This window comes from Candida pseudojiufengensis, assembly GCF_024610245.1.
Source record: "Candida pseudojiufengensis strain CBS 10847 chromosome Unknown scaffold12, whole genome shotgun sequence".
Classification (NCBI taxonomy): Eukaryota; Fungi; Ascomycota; class Pichiomycetes; order Serinales; family Debaryomycetaceae; genus Lodderomyces; species Lodderomyces pseudojiufengensis.
The window spans coordinates 351,362-372,020 of record NW_026261538.1 but is presented as its reverse complement, the minus strand read 5'-3'; the positions used below and the strand labels follow the sequence as shown (position 1 = coordinate 372,020).

The window sequence follows — 20,659 nt, the reverse complement described above, 5'->3', positions numbered from 1 at the left end:
TTAATATTCCATGGCATATATATAGACGAATTGAATTTATTTTTTTTTCAAGCAAACTAGTCAAATATCGTTCTGTAGTTAACACTCTCATCACCATCTACTAACTCCTTTTTAAAGAAATCTGGTCCTATTTCAATTAAACCAGTTTCTGCAGCATAAACAGCCCAATGATCAGTTAATTCTTTTAATTTTTCAGGATTTAATTCAGCTAAATCATTATTTTCACCAGGATCTTTAATAATATTAAATAATTGCCATTTTTCAGGTCCAAAAGGTTTTGGAATATATAATGCTTTAAATTCTCCTTTTCTAATAGCTTGTTGTCCAAATAATTCCCATCCTGTAACTGTGTTTTCATCATGAACATAAGGGGCTTGACCTGATATATAATTTTTCCAAGATTTACCTCTTGGTTCTGCAACTGATCTACCTTTATAGGTTTTACCAGGATGTTTAACATTTGCAAGATCTAATACAGTTGGTAAAATATCCATGACTGTTATAAATTCTTTTAAAATTTTACCATGTTGAGATTTAATTAATGGTGGATAATGTAATATTAATGGACATACAATAGCACCTTCTGTTGACCAAGCTTTATACATAGAATGAGGAGCTGTTGCTGCTTGTGCCCATTGATCACCATAAAATGTAAATGAATTATAATTACCTATATTTTCCAAAGAATTATCATAATAATTATCAACAAAACTAGTAATTCTTTGATTTGATAATGGTAATGCTTCCATAATCATACCTTCTGCTCCATTATCTGACATAAATAGAATAAATGTATTATCTAATTCACCTTTTGTTTCCAAATGATCAATTATTCTACCTATTTGTTCATCTAGAATTTCAACCATTGCTGCATAAGTTTGAACAATTTTAATTTCAATAGCTTGTTCTTCTGGTGTTAAATCTTTCCAATCTTTACGTATAGTAGTAATTGGATGTGGTTTTACATTTTCATCAATTATACCTAATTTTAACGCTTTTGCTAATCTTTTTCTTCTTAATTCTTCAGGACCAGAATTATAAACTCCATCATATTTAGCAATTCTATCTTGTGGTGCTTGATATGGCCAATGAGGAGCAGTATATGTTAAAAATCCAAAAAATGGTTTATCTTTTGGTGTTTCATCTATAAATTCAATTGCTTTATTTGTATAATGAATAGTTGAATAAAAATCTTCTGGTAACAGTTCTGGTTCTAATTGTTTATCATCTTCAACAAATAAATTAGGTAAAAATGGAATTTGTTCACCTGTTTTTGGATCTCTAGTAATATATTTATAATGATTACCAGCACCAGGTAATAAACACCAAGATTTTTCAAATCCTCTATTTATCGGCCAATAAGGTTTTTTTAAACCTAAATGCCATTTACCAGAAAGAAAAGTAAAATATCCATTATCTTTTAAAATTTCAGGTAATGCTGCAACTTTATCATTTAAATAACCTTCATAACCAGGTTGATCTTTTAATTTTGGTTGTTTAATAGCAAATTCTGCCATTTGACCTAATCCTGCAATATGATTATCAGTTCCACTTAATAACATAGATCTTGTTGGAGAACAAGCTGAAGCAGTATGAAAATCAGTTAATCTTATACCATTTCGAGTTGATAATTTATCTAAATTCGGTGTCTTGATTTCTCCTCCAAATGGTGATAAATCAGTAAAACCTAAATCATCAGCAACTATTATAAGGAAATTTGGTCTTTTGGTTGAAGATTCAACAGTCATTTTGATTGATAACTTGAGGAAATATGTAATTGGACCAAATTGATAGGTTTACAATTCCATTATCTTTTCAAAAGTGAAAAATTCAACATTATTTATTTAATTAAAGGTTTGAAATCAAAAATAGACTAAGAAAGCCACAGTGTGTAGTAATCATAATTTGATATATAAACTTGTTATAATAAAATTATACTCGTGTTTTCTTGGAAACGAATAAATTGGATTTGTTCAAATGGATGTTTCCTCATTTATGATAATAAAGTACAGTTCTATCATAGCTTCATGGCAACAACTTTTAATCAAAAACTTTAATGAAAGAAAGTGTAGGTAGAAAAGGAAGTAACATTACTAAAACAATTAGATAATTATTTTTAATGTGTTTTAGACTAAAAACTCGTAAATTGGTACCTGATTTTCTGCTTTCTATATGCAGTATCTCATACAAAGCTAGTTGGTAGCATATGATGTCGTAAATAATATAAAGGAACCAATATTATTTAACTTATCAACTATACTCACGTGAATACTGATGAACATTATCAAGACCATATTCATACAACTTAAACAGCCTCAACTCTTTTTCTTCTTTTAATGCTATGATTAGTCAGAAATTACTCATTACACGTAGATAGTATCTTGAAAGGTTTTACAGATTTAATTTTGTTTTAGATTCATCGATTAAAAAAATTTGGCTGCAAAATTTAGCAAAATTTCAATATCATATTAAGTCTCAAACCATGGATAATAGCAAAACTAATATTGTTTACATGCTAGGCTTTCGAGACACAAACAGAAAAGGCAATTTAGAGTTAACATTGTGATAAGACAAACAAGTAATAGTATCAGCACACTCTCAGACCTGAAACAAGTATGCATCTACACAGTGACGAAACTGACTCTTTCGTTTTGACTTTAAATTGACAAACAATGATAAATCCTATCACATATCTTACGTGTTGAAGTTCTATTTCCGAGGAGAGGCATTTTGTACCTTTACATCCGACGGTATAAGAAATATTATTTAGTGAGAATGTACAATCGGTTATTATTATCTCCGGTTATAAATTTTTTTAGAATCAGAATAAACTCAAAGAAAAGTAATTAAAATTGCATAAAGCTATTCTCATAATTCTATGAACTTGATGAGAGGATTATTGGTATTGATCGAAATCATCATACAGAAAGATTCTTGCATATGAAGTATGAGTTTTGTCAGAAGATACTATCAAAACATTATCATTTTTATTGTTTGTTATCATATACATACCAATTGTAAAATACTCTTGATATCAATCGACACAATGAGTGCAATTAACTCTAGATTGAAGACCTTGTCTGTTTACTACCTTGAATTAAAGTATTAACCTTGATATATCTGTGATTATCGGCGAATACATACTTAATCACACTAGTTATTACTTATCGGATTAATAAACTGATACTTTTTTTCTCTATTCCTTTTCGTAATTTAAATTTTTTTTTCTGAATGCAACAAAAATAATAATTTTTATAAATCCAGGTGGATTTATTAATAAATATCAAAATACACACTCAATTATTTTGGCAACCATCAATTAAACTTACACACCAAAATCAATCATCTAGTGGTATTTTGTCCTATGTTATAATCATTGAAGTCTTTTGTACCACAAGCTATTTTAATATATTCCAACTTCAATTGTTTAGTTTTTAAATTAACAATCAATATAGGCTTAATCACCACCAACGTTTATGGAATCAAATTCAGGCCATGTTTTGCCTAATGTTCTGCAAAATAACGAGCAATCATCAATTAAGCATGGATTAGATTCAGAGAGAGAAGAACAACCAAATACTCCAATTTTTCAAGAATCATCTACTATCAATTCGGAACATGAAACACCTAGTTTAATAGACCAAGAATCTCAATTAAATAAAAGGAAAAGGCAAAGAAGAAGTTATAGTTGTGGTCCTTGTAAATTATTAAAGATTAAATGTGATTTACAAATACCTTGTGCATCTTGTAAAAAATTTAAAAGAGTTAATAGATGTTTATTACAACCTCCTCAACCACCATCTGAAGAAGAATTAAATAAAATTAAAGAACGTAAAAAAAGATCAGCTAATAAAAAATTGAAAGTTTCAAATGATATTGTTCATACATTCAATGATAATCAAAATTCTTTAGCAAGTTTAGTAACTTCATTACTGTCAACTTCCAAAAGTTTACAGCTATCTAATGGTAATTATAATGAAAGTAGTGAACTGTATAGATCATCTCATGTAAGGCCGAATCATACCTTGAATTTACAACCCGAGGCAGTTGAAAAAAAACCGGATCATCCAATAAATCATATTTCGGCAATTGAAAGTCATAATCCTAACAATAGTCAATATATTGATGATGACAAACTTTCTAACAACTCACATACAAATCGTATTGAATTATTATTGAATAAAGATACTCAAAGAATTTTTGAATTGAACATGGTTGATATAAAAAGAATTAAAAGATTATTACCAAATAATTTTAAAATATTTGAAAAATTTTATAATACTTATATAAATTCATTAAATCCTATATTAATTGATTTACAAGATCATGATGAAATGTTTAAACAAGCTAAATTTATTTATAATAAATTATTAAATATAAATGATGAAGATAGTATAAAAAATTTAAGTCAAATTTTTAAATTTAATATTATTGAAATGAGACATTTATCATTAATGTTTTTAATAATGGCTAATGGTTATTTATTTGATGAAAATGAAACAAGACCATTCTTGTTGGATTATAATAGAATGATTAATAAAGATGAATTAATTAATGATTGGATTAAAATTTCAAGATTTTTAAAATTGAAGATTCTAACTTATGAAAATTTAACAGATTTAATTTATTTAATTGATTTTTATTTAATTATTAAAAATTATTTTTTATATAAAAATGATATAATTGATAATTATTTGGAATTTAATAATTTGTTGAATTATATTGTTTTAAATAATGACTTTATATCTTTGATTGAAGATCCTGTGGTTGAACCGTTGGAGGATTATGCTGACAACAATAACGGGAATGATATAAACAAAAATAATGATTATCCAGAATCTGCTGAATTCAAAATATTAGCAAAATATTGGATACAAATTAGATTAATTGAATTAGAATTTACATTTTTTCAAGTAAAAGGTTCTTTAATGGTATCAAATCAATTAAAAAATACAGTTGTACCCCATAAAAGATTATTAAGTGTTTTATATGGACCAAATGCAAAAAATGTTGAATGTGAATTAAGTAAACATTCAATAAAAATATGGGGTTTATATTATAAAAAATCTGGTCTTTCTACATCTATAAAGGGAATTATTAAAAATTATTTGGATTTGTATAGTAATGTATCAGTTCTTTTATCAAAAGAATTAAGTCAAGTCGAGAATGAATTTAATAAATCGAATAAAAGTATAAACCATGAAGATGTTGAATTATTATTAAAAAATCAAAATTTATTATTATTATCTATTAGATGGCTTTCATTTATTAGAATTGAATCAAATTATTTTCCAAGTTTAAGATATGCGTCATATTTTACAACAATGATAAATTTATTCAATCATTTTAATTTATTAGATGAAAAAATGAGACAAAATGAAAATATTAATGGAATTTTAGATTTTATAATTGATAAATTCCCATTACATTTTTTAAAGAGTTTTTTACAAAGTTTAATATATCAAGCATTATTTTTAATTTTAATGAAATTTTTCCTATTTAAAATTGATGAAAATAATAATAATAATGAATTCAATAGTAATTCAAATTTTAAAATTAATTTATATAAAATATATCCAATTATATTAAATTCATTTCAAACAACATTAAATAAATTTTTAAATAATAATAAATTTCAAAATTTAACATTTATACCATTTTTTAAATCAAGTCAAAATATTTTAATTGAATTTAATCAAGTTTTAAATGATCAATCAACTTCATTACAATCAACAACTTTATTAAATTTAAATTATAAAAATTATTTAAATAATTATGAAGATTTAACTGATTTATTATATAAATTAAAAGCTATTATACCACAAGAAAATTGGGAATTTTTAATTAATTTATATTTTGGTTCAAGAGATAATTTTTTTAGATATGTTGAAAAAGTTTGGGATTTATTTCAATATTTAAAAATTGAAAATGATAATGGAGATAAAAATACAACGATAAATAAAGAAATTTTTATTACTCCTCAAATTAAATTTAATGATCAATTTATTGAAGAACTTATTGGAAAATTAAGTGGGTTTGAATTTAGTAATGATGTTGTTTCTGATTATATGAAATTGAATGTTGAACCAAATACTGATGATTAATATTTGAAGGCCAATTTTTCTTCATTGCAAGTGAATTAGGAAAGCAACTTCTGCATATAGATATATAGTTACGATTAATGTTGAAAATTAAAAATTAAAGTAATTTTTTTTTTTTTTTTTTTTTTCTTATTAACTTATTTATTAAGTCATCTATATAATTTTCTATACAAGATATACTATCAGTAATAATATATTGTTATTATTATAGTACACAAAATAACAAGTTGTTCACAAATTTGAGGATAAAGCCCAGTGGGAAAACCTCAAGGGAAAATAAATTGATGATAATTTCAGTGGTGATTGTTTGTAAAAATTGTATGAAATTTTCCGTTTAATAAGTAAGTATTATCTTTTTAAGAAAAGATTGTATACCTCAAATTAAACGTTTTCAAAGACCTCAGCAAAAATTCTAGGGAGAAGGCGTTATCCTCTCCCAACGATGTTCGTCGTCTTTTTCTATAAAAAAACACGAGGTCTAAATATTTATTTATTTGAATTAATTGGTCTATTGTGATATTTGGGTTACCTATCCATGCTTGATGGCTTCTTTCTATGCCTGGAATTTCCAACATGTCCCATATGTATTTTGTAATTGGACATGTTATAGTGAGATGTTTGAAGGATCCATGTTTTGGAACTTCATCATAACAAGCTTCACATGTATGTAAGTTTGTTGAGTTTTCAGATCCGAAGTGTGTAAAATGTCCCAATGCAACTCTATGTATTGTTTCCACTCCCTTAGGGTATTTTAATTTAGCTTTGTATATTATTTTGAAGTAACTTGCCCAGTCTTTCTGAGTTAGATTTAGTAGATAGCTCCAATTGTTGGGGCATAAACTTTTTCGTTTTTCAGTTTGAATTCTTTTTGATATTGAGTGGAAAAATTTATTTTCTATCCTATATATCCACTGTTGGTCATCAGTTAAGATTATAGGTGAAGTTGTCAACTCCTCAATCTTATCAAAGTCGTATGGTTGTCGACTAACTTCTTCTTTTTCCCTGTATGGTTTCATTAATGTGCACCATGCATTTAGGTATTCAATTTCAGATTTATTAAACATCTTTGTCCAGGTTGAGTTTTTTTTTGTAAAATATGTGGCAATTTCCCATTTTCTGGTACCTCTAATATGATATGCCTTTTTCAATAATATTTCAGACCAATGCACCATTGTGTATCTCGATGGAGGATAGAATTGATTAGTAAATTTCTGAACTTTTTCTCTAAGTTCAATATAATTCCAATTGGTTTCGTCAAAAAGTAGATTGTATATTATTTTCGATCTTTGCCCCAACAAGTGGTCTTCAAGATTGTTTAGATTGAAGCCACCTTGTTTGTTTCTTGCTATCAATGTATCCATACTTATATATTTGAAGTATTGTTTAATGATTTTATTCCAATAATTGATTTGCTTCTTATCCATTGGTTGAATTAGATCATGGTAAAAAGCTTTACTTAGTTTGTAGGAATTGATTGTTTGGATTTTTAAATGAATTGGTAGGTCATGGATTTCGTTAATATTAAATTGTCTCATAATTTTGTTAATAAATGTCTTCCAATCTATTTGATTCAAATTGACCCCAAGATATACGATTTCATCATCTATTATATTTTTATATGGATACGATGTGTGTATTTCTGTGTTGTTTGTAAAAAAGATACTTTTGTTCTTATTTACTTTCAATCCACTTACCTCGTTGAGTTTTGCTAATTCATCATGTAATATCTTGTAATCTTGGTGTTGGTTGTTTAACATTATTACTAAATCATCTGCGTATGCAAGATATGATGATTTAATAGTTTTACCTGCAAATTTGAATTCATGACCTCTAATTTTATTTTGGATTCTTATCAAAAATACTTCGAGACACATATTGAATAGTAGTGGGGATAGTGGGAAGCCCTGCCGAACTCCTCTTTCAAAACGAAATGTTTCACTTTTAAAACCGTTAATTCTAATTTGTCCATGTTGGTTTTTAATAATTGTCATTTTGTAGACTTTATATCTTGAAATATATCGCTACCATGCGGTAATTACGAGAACTCTATTTAATCAAACAAATTAAATCTGTGGAAAAACATTTCTCAACAAATTAAATATCAAATAAGAACTACACTTTTATCAGATCTCAATGAGATGCTAATCAACAGAATATCAATGAAAACAAATAATTGATTATCAACCCCTACAAGAGATTTTGAGTCGGATACATTAGGTTGTGAAACAGAGCTGTATGAAACAAAGTTTCACAACCTATGGTATCTAACTCGAAATCTTCATTTGTAGATTCTGGTAATGAAATAAATCTAAATTTGTTTTACATCCCACTTTGCTCAACTCGTCATTTAAAAAACAATCAATTGGTCTACATAACGAATGTTCGCGGTACAGATGAAGCATAGTGAAAATCAAGTTGGGATGATTGTCAAAATTCCAATTGGAAGAAATCAACCCTATCAATAACTATTTGGAAGACTGCTTAAACACCGCTCGATGACGACATGATAGTCGAGAGAACGGAAAATAAGCAGTAGAGGAAAGATAGCTCACACATAAAACCTGGGATCACAACACTATTTCTGATAATCAATAATCTTCAACTCAAATTGGTTTTTTAGTGGGTAGGGATTGAGCAATCAATTAGTATCCCACGATTTTATATTAATTTAAGATTACTATAAAAGTTTTTTATCCAGTACATAATATTAGCTTATGCCATCAGATGCTTAGATGACCTTCGTTATTAATTAGTATATAAGTGTCTATCTCTTTAGTTTTAAGTAAGTAGGCCAGGCTAATTAAAGTATTAGGCTAAGATTTTAAATGAAGAGTTTAAAGAAAAAAAAAAAATAGATCGTGAAAAATTCTTCAATATGTGAGTACAATTCAATTATACATTTTATCCAATATCAGATAGCTCCCTTTATAAATCACACCAAGTCAACGCGAAAAGGACCATTACAAATTCTATTGCTTCAAATCAATAATATAAAACTGAAAAAAATGTCTAGCATAATACCATCATCATCAAAGCAATTATACTATAAAGTAACTCAAATAAGATCATCAATAGGAATGCCACCAAAGACAAGAAATACATTAGCAGCTTTGGGATTACGTAGAAGAAATCAAATTAAATATATTAAATGTGATGTTTCAAGTGCTCATTCATTAAGTAAAGTAAAAGAATTAATTAAAGTTGAATTAAGTGATCAATTTAAAACTAATAGAGAAATTAATATGGAGAGAAAATGGCCAAATGGATTTGAATTAATAAAAGATGGTACGAGGAAAGTATATGAATGAATGAAGATATGAAAATAACATAAAAAACAAAATGGGTTAAGAGATGAATGAGAAAGATGGAAGTATGGCTGGATCATCTAAATCGCTTCAAGCATATGAACCACTGGCAAACATTGTAAATAGAAAAGCCAAGTATCATTTAATAAATATCAAAGGAATGACGAGCCAGAGGATTGACAAGTTTTGTCTTACATCAGGAAATCTTGGGGTCATTTTTATAAAACATTTATTCAGGATCTTGTAATACAATATGTTTTTGCTCTCTCATCTTTTCATGCCCCTTTGATATGCCTTGAACTGATTTCGGGTCCACTTTTTACTTTGCATTGATCCTGTTTGTCCTTCTAAATGTATAACTAACGCCGGACCATTGATTGGATATTTTTTTAATTTACGTGATGCCTGCATATAGTTAATTTGTATACAGAGTAATGAAAAAAAATACATCAATTTATTGAAAAGAAACATATGATAATCATTTTTAATAATACTCAAAATAATCTACTTGAATCTCCCTTTATCAACTATCATTGATCAATCTCCTACAGCGTTTGATTTTGTTTGGACTCAGCAATCAAATTGTTCAACTCATACTTCATCATATACAATTTTTAATATTTATTCAGCATTTTAATTCCTCATTTCATTAACTTATAACATTATTTATCAAAATTTTACATAAACAGATCAATCGACAATGTTTCAATATATCAAAGCAACACAAAGAAACAGACTAACACATTCATTATTTAGTTCGACATTTGCAATATGTTTTTTATTAGTTGGAGCTAATAGTGTACTACCTTGTCCAATTGATTCAGTGCATGGGAATGATACAAATGAAAAATTAAGTCAACGAGAGAAATATGTTAGGAGTAAGCAACAGTTGAATCGAGAGATGGAAGAAGAAAAGAAGAATACTTAATAATTTCATTCTAGTTAATTCAGTAAAATTCAAAAATACCATTATATGATCTTGTTAGCATACTCATCATTATCAGTGATGCAAATCGGTACAGGAGGTACAATATTTCGCATCACCAAGTCATAGCGTTGAATTGAACGCGAGGCGTTACGTGAACATGGTGAAATGCCAAAATCTGACTACACTTACAACCAAGACACTTCGATAAATATGTATATAGTAAGGCAAAGGATTCAGGAAAATAACTGATTACTCGTTCCAGAGTACTTGCCATAATAATTAATATAATCAAGCATGTTTCGACCTATTTGTGAATATCTGCTCTAACTATTGTAATTAAAGTCTGTTAGTGTCCTCATCCAATCAGTTCTATTATAAAAAATTGTATGACTTTGGTAGCGGTCACATAATTTGAAACTTATTCTACTTAACTTAAGCTTACTGCTAAATATCTTTTTTTATCAAAATCATATTTACACATAGATTAATCCTAGATAGGCAAAATGTAAACAAATTATAAAACTATAAAATAAAAATTATCTACATGTTTCCTTTAAGATTAAATAATTTTACCCCTTGATTATTTCGATTTCATGTGTATTCATAGATAGAGAAATAAGGGTCTTTCATATTTGTCAACATCTGATTTAACCCTGAGATAGTAAACTATCAATTATGAGAGATATCACTAATTGTCATGGCTCAACCACATCAACCAACCATCACAAACTTCATATTTCGAATGATATACCCAAATCCAATACAGCAAAAGTGAATTATCTCACGAGCCCAATTGGACCCACTAGAACAAGGGAAGTTCATCAAGACCCTTTACATGATCTTATAATGGAAGGTCGAACTAAATTATCAAAAGTTAAAATTACATTGCCTGAAAAAGAAGATTTTGAAACAACAACTTCAATTGCAAATAAAGATAAGACAAGCTTTCATATATTTGAAGATAAGAATCTAAATGATGATGATAACAAAGTAACTCCAGGTAATAATGATAATTCCCAAATTGATGAAAGACCTTCAATGCAATCAACTCCAACAAAAGTGAAACAACTACAAAAAGATTCTCTATTACCTGTCACTCCACCGTCTATAAAGTCTTCAAAAATTCAAAAATTAAAGCAAAATACGAGTAAGAAAATGCAACAAAAAAAGTTAAATATATTAGGTCAAATAAATCAGACTGGTAATAAAGATGACGAAATAGATCAGGAAGTTGAAGATGATTTAGCTTGTCATGCAAACCATATTTTGAGAATGGCAATAGATTCAACGATGTTTAATTCAATGAATTCGTCAATGACTTTACAAAATATTACTTTGAATAACAATGATGAGAGCCTTGTATATGAATCAAAATTTAATGGGGACGTAAATTCTCGTATAATTGACATAAATGACGAAGAAATAAGAGCTGCTGTCAATGACTAAATTCAACTAATATTTAAAAAGAACAAAACAACATAAACTTACAAAACATGTCCTGTTATTTCACAGTTGCAGTGTCTTCCAAAATGGGCAAAACTTTTTTCAAAATCAGTAAATCGATTTCATCGTATTCCCGAAAATATCTTCTTTTATGTTTTGGACCAAAAGCTGAGAAAAGAACTACTTCATTTTCATTGATAGTACTTCCAAGATATTTATAACAATCATCAATAGCTACAACACTTTTTGTTGACTTTTGCATTAAAAAGTTTTTGAGTTTCAATACTTGTCCTTCAACATCATCCGGTATAATATCAATTAAAGTCGAGATTTGAGATTCGGCAAAGTGTCCCACTACGTGATCCTTGAAATAATGATATATTAAGTATGTCACAGTAGGTTCGTAAAACTCATTGAAACAACTTTGTATTAACCATATGTACTTATCAGGTGAAAACTCCATACCATTAGCCTTCATATACTTATGATAATATATGGCACACTTTTTCGAACTTGAATTAGACAAGGATTGAAGTATAAGGTCGAATGAATTTGAATTCAAATATTCAAGATTTTGAGGATCAAGATAATGAAGTGATTCCAATACTTTCACCACACCTGTATGGTTTAAATATGTCGAGATATAGTTTAATAAACAGTCGATGAATATAGACTTTGACTTTGCATCAAAATTATGTTGATCAATAAATCTGATGTTGCGAACGATGAAATCATGAAGTGTCGTCGTATTGGCTAAAACTAGATATGTCTCATTATCACTGTGGCCTGGTGTAATAACGGGAATTTGATCGTTCATTGGTCGATTTACTTCGGGTTCTTTTCTCTTAACTATCCCCAAATCAAGATGGCCGATTTTTCTATTCATGGCTCGAAACAAATCCTTAGCATTTAAAGCATCATTCGGGTTATGTTTAGTTCTTTTAACAAAAGTATTAATGAGTTCCAATATAAATTCCATACTTGATATACCTTCTTCATCATCATCATAACAATGACTTTCAATAATCTTCAAGCAAAGACTTTTATTCAATGCTGATTTACCAGCCACAACTTTGTGAAAAAAATGACTCTCTATCAAATCAATCGTCAGTTTCGTATCACCGTTCATTGAAAATATTTGTAAAATCTGCATTAATAACGAATCAGACATTGATTGAAACACATGATTTTTACTTACTAAACTTGGAGACAATATGGACTCTTCAATGGAAATTTTTCCGTCTGTAAAACCTTCCATTACGTATTGAGTATATGCTTGTTTGACAATGGCGTAATCATTATTTTTCAAACCTAAATTTAATATTTTTGACCACACTTCATGACTTAACCTGTAGTCTCTTTTCAACAGAAGTTTTAAAATTTTTCGAATCATTGATAAGTCTTCATTATCTACCAACTTTGAAATCATGGTGCCAATAGGTATCAAATTTGGGTCATTGTGCTCCGTCATTAAATATTGAATAACGTGTTTGGCAGCTAAATACGTTTGATCGGTATTAATCAACCAACATATGAAGCTCAGGTAGTAAATTGGAAATAAACTCAGATCATATTTTGCGATTCGTTTCCAATGATTATTAAATTGTAAAACATCAAGTATTTGATTGTTGAATCTAAACGCAAATAATCCCACCCAATCAACTAGTTGAATTTCGTGCACGTTAGATTTGCACATTCGCTGATGATTTATCCATATGTTACCCGATATATTAAAGTTATTTCGTCGCGCATTTTGTAATAATTGCATGGATGGTGGCAACGATGATACATCGTTATTTTTATTCTTATACTTGATAAAGTACTTTTCCAATTCTTTTTTACTATTTATACCAATGAGATCCTGTTTTAAGGCTGGTGATGTTCCATGTCGTCTAGTAGGTGCATGAAATTTGTAGCCACTATTTGAATTGATTTGAGTTGTTGCTGAAGACTGTAATTGATTTGACTGAGCATTTAAATGTCGTCTTTGACTCGAAATAATAAGTGAAGTAGCATGTATATTTGTATTCAAGACGAATACTCTCTTCACTGAAACTTTATTCATTGCAACATCATAAAGTCTTCTAGCAGCCAAAAGTGTTGACATTCTATACTATCATTTTTGAGTACAAGGTTTGATTGTGAGATGAAAAGTAGGTTGCAAAAATAGTGAAAAATCGATTTTTTTTTAAACTGCAAAACAACCAGATTCCAGATGATCACCACAAGAGGATTTGCTACAGCAGCCAAACAAAACCCAAAGTCACAATTCAATGTATTTGATAGGTTTGCAAAGCTGATCCATCGATCCAAAACAGCTAAACTAAACCCTGAATTATCTAGAAAAAAGGACTATATTAGAGATGAAGTTGCAACAAAAACAATAGAAAGATTGGCTTTTATAACTAGACCATTTGACAGAATGTTGGATTTTGGGAGTAATAGTGGGAATTTTTTGAGCCAATTATGTACCGAAAGTCATGTACCTGAACAATTAAAAGCTGATGGAGTAGAACATAAGATTGTGGAACAATTAAATAAGGACAAAGCCTTAGTACGAAGTAAAATTAAAGAGTTAATCATGTTTGATTCATCTAGGGAATTGTTACATAGAGATGAGTCGATGAAATTTGATTATAAGTTTCCTGGGAAAATTGAAAGAATTGTCGGTGATGAAGAAGCATATAACCATGAATTGTTAAAAGAACCAAATTCATTTGATGTTGTACTATCAAACTTAAGTCTTCATTGGATTAATGATTTACCTCAAACTCTATCAAACATCAATACATCTTTGAAACCAGATGGTTTATTTATGGGTACTTTAATTGGTGGTGACACATTATACGAATTACGAACTTCATTACAATTGGCTGAATTAGAAAGAAAAGGTGGTATGTCGCCTAGAGTCTCCCCCTTAGTACATTTGAATGATGTTGGGTCTTTATTGAACAAAGCGGGTTTTTCTATGTTAACAATTGATTCAGAAGATATTATAGTCGGTGGATTTCCAAACATTTTTGCATTGTGTGAGGATTTACAAAGTATGGGTGAACAAAACGCTGTCTTAACTCGAGCCAGTAATTTACCAAGAGATGTCTTACTAGCAGCGAATGAAATATATAAAAGTTTACATGGCGAAGTTCAAGAAAATGGAGAAATACTATTACCAGCAACCTTTAATGTTATATATATGATTGGTTGGAAGAAAAGTGATTCTCAGCCTCAACCATTAGCTAGAGGGTCAGGCCAAGTTAACTTGAAGGAAGTTTTACAATAAATGTCTTCCAATAGTTGGTAGGATAAACAACAGACTGGTTCTATTAGTAAGTCCAATTCTCGGCCGAATGATAATTTAGGAGGGTTTTTTAAGCGAATAATATTTAGATCAAGCAATTGAGAAATATGAAATATGTCACAAAATAGAAATTGCTTTCAATCTATGATGTACTTATTAATTAAAAGTATGGTTACGGAAATCTGAATTTAATAGTTAATTACAAAATAGGGTTTGATTTTTTTATAATACACAGCAACTTAATCATGAAAACAGAATCAATGGTATAAATACTTCTTCAGTTCAATGTAACAATAATTATATTGTTCACTAATTAATTTTTCCTTGATCAATTTAATACTACACTTAATATTAAAACAAAAATGGTCAAAGTCTTACTTGCAGTTACCTCATACAGTGAACCATTTTATTCAGATGGTAAAAAAACTGGTCTTTTTGTAACTGAAGCATTAGAACCATTTTTAGAATTTGCTCAAAAGGGGTACGAAATACAAATTGCTTCAGAAACCGGTACATTTGGATATGATGACCACAGTTTAACTGAAGATTTTCTTAATGGTAAAGCAAAAGAAGTCTTTGAAAATAAAGAATCACCATACAATGTTGCATTCAAAAACATTAAAAAAGCTTCCGATTTAAATCCAAAAGATTATGATATTTTTTTCGCAAGTGCTGGTCACGGTACATTATTTGATTACCCAAAAGCTAAAGCTTTGCAAAACATTGCTGCTGAAACTTGGGCAAAAAATGGTGTTGTTGCTGCTATATGTCATGGACCTGCAATTTTCGATGGTTTAAACGATATTAAAACAGGTGAACCATTAATTAAAGGCAAAAAGATTACTGGATTCACTGATATTGGGGAAAAAGAATTAGGTGTTCTTGAAATCATGGAGAAAGATCATTTATTAACAATTAAACAAATTGCTGAAAAAGAAGGTGCAACATATGTTGAACCAGATGGACCATGGGCTTCATTCGCCGTCACTGATGGTAAATTAGTTACTGGTGTTAATCCACAATCAGCTGTCATTACAGCTAGAAATGTCATAGCTGCACATGAATCAGTAAATAAATAAGGAACGTAGTTAGAATTTTTTAAAAATTGTATAGTCAATTGAGAATACAGTGCACGCTCGATTGTGAATAAATACTAAAATCCAGGTTTATCTTTTAAAGCTGAACCTCTTCATTGAAATAATTGTAAACAATCGGCCCCTCTTTAACGCTGAAATTTATTTTGGATGTGAGTGTACTCAACATTTTTTTTTTTCACCGTCTTAAACATTCAAATTAATGAAATTCCATTCAACTTAACAACATTAAATCAACTCCACAACAATTCAACTTGCCAGCTGTCACTCACTAAAACGCGATATATACGCTTAAAAGATCATGCCATCAACTGACGTTTTCAAACAACTCAAGTTCTACTTAAAATCAATCATCTTCGGTTCTCTTATAGCAGGGTGTGCACTTTATGGGGTAATTGCATCAATTATATTAAGATTAATTGGCAAAGTTGAATATGCTCAATATACAGTAGCAAGAGCCTTCTATAATACCTTCAAATTATTTTTGGGAGTTGATATAAAAATCGAGAATGAGGAATATTTAAAAGATTTACCCGCAATAGTTATCTCAAATCATCAGTCAGCATTAGACATACATATTTTAGGAAGAATTTTTCAGCCCGGATATACAGTTACAAGTAAAAAATCTTTGAAATATGTTCCATTTTTAGGATGGTTTATGGCTCTAAGTGGTACATTCTTCTTAGATAGATCCAAATCCGCAAAAGCCAAAAAGGTATTGGATGGTGCATTGACTAGTTTGAAAAAGGAAAAAAGAGCATTATTTATGTTTCCTGAGGGAACAAGATCTGCTGTTGAGTCATTACAATTTTTGCCATTCAAAAAAGGTGCATTCCATTTAGCAAAACAAGCCAAAATTCCAATAATTCCTGTGGTTGTGTCAAATACATCTACCATATTCAATTCAAAACAAAAGGTATTCAATACTGGAGAAATTTTCATTGAAGTTTTACCTCCAGTCTCGACTGAAAATCTAGAAACCAATGAAGACGTTACTAAATGCTGTGAAGATGTAAGAAAAGACATGTTAAAAGTTTTGAAAAAAATTGGGTATGCAAAAGCGCCTGGTGTCAAACCAAATGAAGAATATTACCCATCAGAGAATGAAAATCCAACTGATACTGAAGTTGAAGTTATAAGTGAAGACACACCTTTAATTTCAGGAGATTGAAAATTGTAGGAACTAGTCTTGTCTGACTAAAAGTTGTCAAAGGGACATCGAACTGCGTAACTAATTATGTCCATTCGAACTAAAGTTTTATTAGAGAAATGAAATATTTTCACAATTAATAGTACAATTACTTATGCTTCGTTTACCTTTATTGAAAAATTTGAGCTATTCAATTATTACAGCTTTCTTCTTGTTCTTCTTCTTTTTAGGTTTGACGGTGACAATTGGAGCTACTTTAGAATTATTACTATTAGACTCATTTGTGTCCTGTTTTTGGGCTTTTTCGTTTGTTTTCAAATCGTCAACTTTACTTTTTTTCTTTCTCTCAGTTGTCAACGTAGATTTTACCAACTTCTCTCTCAAAGCATCCAAGTCAATATTGTATTCTTGTGAACTTGGCGATGATTCAACAGTCGATGCATCAAAATCGAAATTATCCAAGTTAGACGAGTCAATTTTGAAAGAATTTTTGCTTTTTGGTTTTATCCTTTTTTCAATAACATTTAAGGTTTGTTCGTCATTTGCATCTTCACCATCGATACTTTCTTCTCCTAAGATTAGTACTTTTTCCTTTTGAAGTTTAATTGCTTTTTTCTTTTTCCTTGGCTCCTCATTCTTTGTTATAATTTCTTGAGTAGTACTATCCTTTAAATTTTTGTTCATCAAACTGAATTTTTCCAGTGTCTTAGATGATTTCTTTTTACTTTCACCACTGTCCAAGTAATAAGGATCATCTTTTAACCTTTCTAATCTATCCGAAGATTTAACTCTACTTTCCTCTTCACTCGATAATTGAATTAAAGGTTCATCCTTCAATTCAGATTCTGATAAATCCAACTCATAGTCATCTTTGTCATCAACTCCTATTTCATATTTGTCTTCAGTCATGTCATTAATCCTGGTGTCTAGATCCAAATCATGAGGTACCAGAATTTTCAGTTGTGAATATTTAGCAATCGGATTTAAAGGATAGGTTTTGAAGAATGAAGGTAGAATATGACTTATTAATGCGGGTAACTTTTTTGAAAATGCAAAACTATTCTTCTCCCCATTGGATGTAACAAGATTCGTTTCAAGTTCGGAAATGTGGCTCTTGGATTCGGTTGGTGGTGAATTCTCGTTATCAGAGACTAAACTTTCATAGTTATCATTGTCGGATTCATCTTCACTTGATGAAGCCGAACTTAACCCAACTTCATCTGAACTGGAGTCATCGTTCAAAATCACCTTCATGTCATCGTGTGATTGAGCTCCTCGCATTGACTCAAGCTCTTTTGCCTCTAGAATCAGTATCGTATTTTTGTCATCTCCTACCATCGCCTCATGAGCAACTTTCAAAAACTCCAACCAGGAAAGTGTTCTTTCTTGCACTTCATAATTTTGATGTTTTTCCCACCGACTCAAAAAATCAATTAATCCATACAAATGATAAGTCAACTCGTTGTACCTCTCGGATGAGAACTCAGCATCATTTGAGTATGCTCTTGTATAGTCAATAACGATACCGTTGTATAATTTAACCAAAGTTTGAATTAATACACATATAACTTGAGGTTGATTTAAGCTAATTAATGCTGCAGATATCGGGTATAGCTTATATGAATCATTTCCCAATTTGTCGTCAATTCTAGTTTTGATCAAGCAATTAAAGATCTGAAGCTTTTTCCCCATAGATACAACCAAATCTTCGTCTTCAATCTCAACTTCGTCATGATCATTCACTCCAACTTTGACCTCATCAATGTATTCCCCTAATATCCAATATGTATCCCTTAAAATTGTTGGACAGATGTTGATAATATTCTCATCCATGACTGTTTCAATAATAATTTTTTGTAGAAGCGTCGATCGAATTGAGGGAACTTTGGTAGCAAGAGTTTTAAATTCTTTCCCAAGCTCTATAGCTATTTTATCATCTATCTTTGAAGTGACATGTGAAGAAGAAGCTGTTTTTGACAACAAAGTCAAGTTCAAAACATCTTTCAATACTGCAACGTACCATTTAAAATTAGGTATATTTGAATAGTTGTCTTGAGATGCTATTTGTAGGATCTTGATAGTCACATCCAATTTGAGGGATTCATCTATGACGTTATCTTCGGGTATTAGTTGTAGTAGCATTACTTTTACTACTTCGGCAATATTGTCTTCATTCACCAAATAATTTGAAACTTCTAATGCTTTCCTTTTTATTATTAAATCGGGATCATTGAGGCAATCCATAATAACTGTAGATACGCCGTCTATTTTGTGCATAAATATAGGAAAAATCTTTAAAATGTTAATTAGTGCAAGCAAACCCACAAATTTTAAATTTGAATCTTTAGTTTTAAAAAATGACATCAATTGTTCGATACAAAGTTTTGCAGTTTCCCTATCTTTATGCGATTCAGAAGATAGCATTTGACCATTCACAGCACAATTGATACATTCATATACTAATGATGATGCTTGTGTTCGTAACATGAGTTCCATTATAGCAGGCAAAATCTTTTTCTTCATTCTGGGTTCGATTTTCGATAGACTTTGGAATAGTTTCAATATTCTTATAATCAACCAGTTGTTTTTAGTTTCTTCCAAAATTTCAAAAAATTTGGGTAAGTAATTAAGGAATATTTTGGGGTTTTTCTTCGATAATTCACATATCACATTGATTGTAGCACTCACCACTGATATGTCTGAATCGTCCAATTTCTCAATTACTTTATGAAAATTCATCCTCAAACTATCTGGGTATTGTAAAAATATTTTATATAATGCAAGTATAGCTTTCTTTCTGATATAGGGTTTTGAATGGTTTAACTTCATTAGTATGTCGTCATTAATATCCTTTGACAAAGTTGGGGTTACAATGGTGGCTACTCCACTTAATGCCAAACCAACCTCCACAGGTTGTGATGAATTCAAATCTTTTTTGAATTGATTTGTTGCCAAAATTAATAGCTCTTGTTCATTTTTGAAACTTTGTATAGCTGCCAAATATCCAATTCTCTTTTGCTGAAATTTATTTGAAGACATTACTTCCAAAACTTGAAAATTACACCATGACATGTCAAAACCATACATTTCTAGATAACTTAGTTTCAAAATGGCCATGGCTTTAGTCTCCAAATCTGTAGTGTATAGTTCCGATTTACATTCTTGGATTGCAATATCAAGAAATTTGGCTAAACTTTCTGGTGAATCTTTCGAATGTGCTCTAATTCCTTTAATTAGATCATTTAGTGATTTTTCAAATGAAATGCCAAAAGGCTTTAGCCTAGCCAATACTTCAGAGTTTTGAAGTTGGAAGGATGACATAAATGTGTTTAAACTGGTT

General features: G+C 29.6%; 10 protein-coding genes across 10 annotated transcripts; 6 read left to right on the top strand and 4 right to left on the bottom strand. All coding sequences in view use genetic code 12, as the record gives it.

Moving 5' to 3' along the window:
• Positions 1-56: 56 nt before the first annotated feature.
• KGF55_004749 (uncharacterized protein) lies at positions 57-1,748 on the bottom strand (the record flags this gene model as incomplete). The annotated part of the gene is made up of 1 exon (XM_051759686.1): positions 57-1,748. One exon carries the CDS (start codon positions 1,746-1,748, stop codon positions 57-59), a length of 1,692 nt encoding a protein of 563 aa, XP_051612708.1.
• A 1,728-nt stretch (positions 1,749-3,476) lies between these two features.
• Positions 3,477-6,104, top strand: ZCF8 (Zcf8p; the record flags this gene model as incomplete). The annotated part of the gene is made up of 1 exon (XM_051759685.1): positions 3,477-6,104. One exon carries the CDS (start codon positions 3,477-3,479, stop codon positions 6,102-6,104), a length of 2,628 nt encoding a protein of 875 aa, XP_051612707.1.
• Positions 6,105-6,457: 353 nt separating this feature from the next.
• Positions 6,458-7,975, bottom strand: KGF55_004747 (uncharacterized protein; the record flags this gene model as incomplete). Its single annotated transcript, XM_051759684.1, has 1 exon — positions 6,458-7,975. One exon carries the CDS (start codon positions 7,973-7,975, stop codon positions 6,458-6,460), a length of 1,518 nt encoding a protein of 505 aa, XP_051612706.1.
• A 1,131-nt stretch (positions 7,976-9,106) lies between these two features.
• MRPL33 (mitochondrial 54S ribosomal protein uL30m) lies at positions 9,107-9,409 on the top strand (the record flags this gene model as incomplete). Its single annotated transcript, XM_051759682.1, has 1 exon — positions 9,107-9,409. The coding sequence occupies one exon, from the start codon at positions 9,107-9,109 to the stop codon at positions 9,407-9,409; it is 303 nt and encodes a 100-aa protein (XP_051612705.1).
• A 1,600-nt stretch (positions 9,410-11,009) lies between these two features.
• Positions 11,010-11,780, top strand: KGF55_004745 (uncharacterized protein; the record flags this gene model as incomplete). Its single annotated transcript, XM_051759681.1, has 1 exon — positions 11,010-11,780. One exon carries the CDS (start codon positions 11,010-11,012, stop codon positions 11,778-11,780), a length of 771 nt encoding a protein of 256 aa, XP_051612704.1.
• Positions 11,781-11,835: 55 nt separating this feature from the next.
• Positions 11,836-13,884, bottom strand: KGF55_004744 (uncharacterized protein; the record flags this gene model as incomplete). The annotated part of the gene is made up of 1 exon (XM_051759680.1): positions 11,836-13,884. One exon carries the CDS (start codon positions 13,882-13,884, stop codon positions 11,836-11,838), a length of 2,049 nt encoding a protein of 682 aa, XP_051612703.1.
• A 108-nt stretch (positions 13,885-13,992) lies between these two features.
• KGF55_004743 (uncharacterized protein) lies at positions 13,993-15,057 on the top strand (the record flags this gene model as incomplete). Its single annotated transcript, XM_051759679.1, has 1 exon — positions 13,993-15,057. One exon carries the CDS (start codon positions 13,993-13,995, stop codon positions 15,055-15,057), a length of 1,065 nt encoding a protein of 354 aa, XP_051612702.1.
• Positions 15,058-15,437: 380 nt separating this feature from the next.
• On the top strand, positions 15,438-16,154 carry GLX3 (glutathione-independent methylglyoxalase; the record flags this gene model as incomplete). Its single annotated transcript, XM_051759678.1, has 1 exon — positions 15,438-16,154. One exon carries the CDS (start codon positions 15,438-15,440, stop codon positions 16,152-16,154), a length of 717 nt encoding a protein of 238 aa, XP_051612701.1.
• Positions 16,155-16,470: 316 nt separating this feature from the next.
• On the top strand, positions 16,471-17,340 carry SLC1 (1-acylglycerol-3-phosphate O-acyltransferase; the record flags this gene model as incomplete). The annotated part of the gene is made up of 1 exon (XM_051759677.1): positions 16,471-17,340. The coding sequence occupies one exon, from the start codon at positions 16,471-16,473 to the stop codon at positions 17,338-17,340; it is 870 nt and encodes a 289-aa protein (XP_051612700.1).
• Positions 17,341-17,505: 165 nt separating this feature from the next.
• On the bottom strand, positions 17,506-20,640 carry APL5 (Apl5p; the record flags this gene model as incomplete). Its single annotated transcript, XM_051759676.1, has 1 exon — positions 17,506-20,640. One exon carries the CDS (start codon positions 20,638-20,640, stop codon positions 17,506-17,508), a length of 3,135 nt encoding a protein of 1,044 aa, XP_051612699.1.
• Positions 20,641-20,659: the final 19 nt, after the last annotated feature.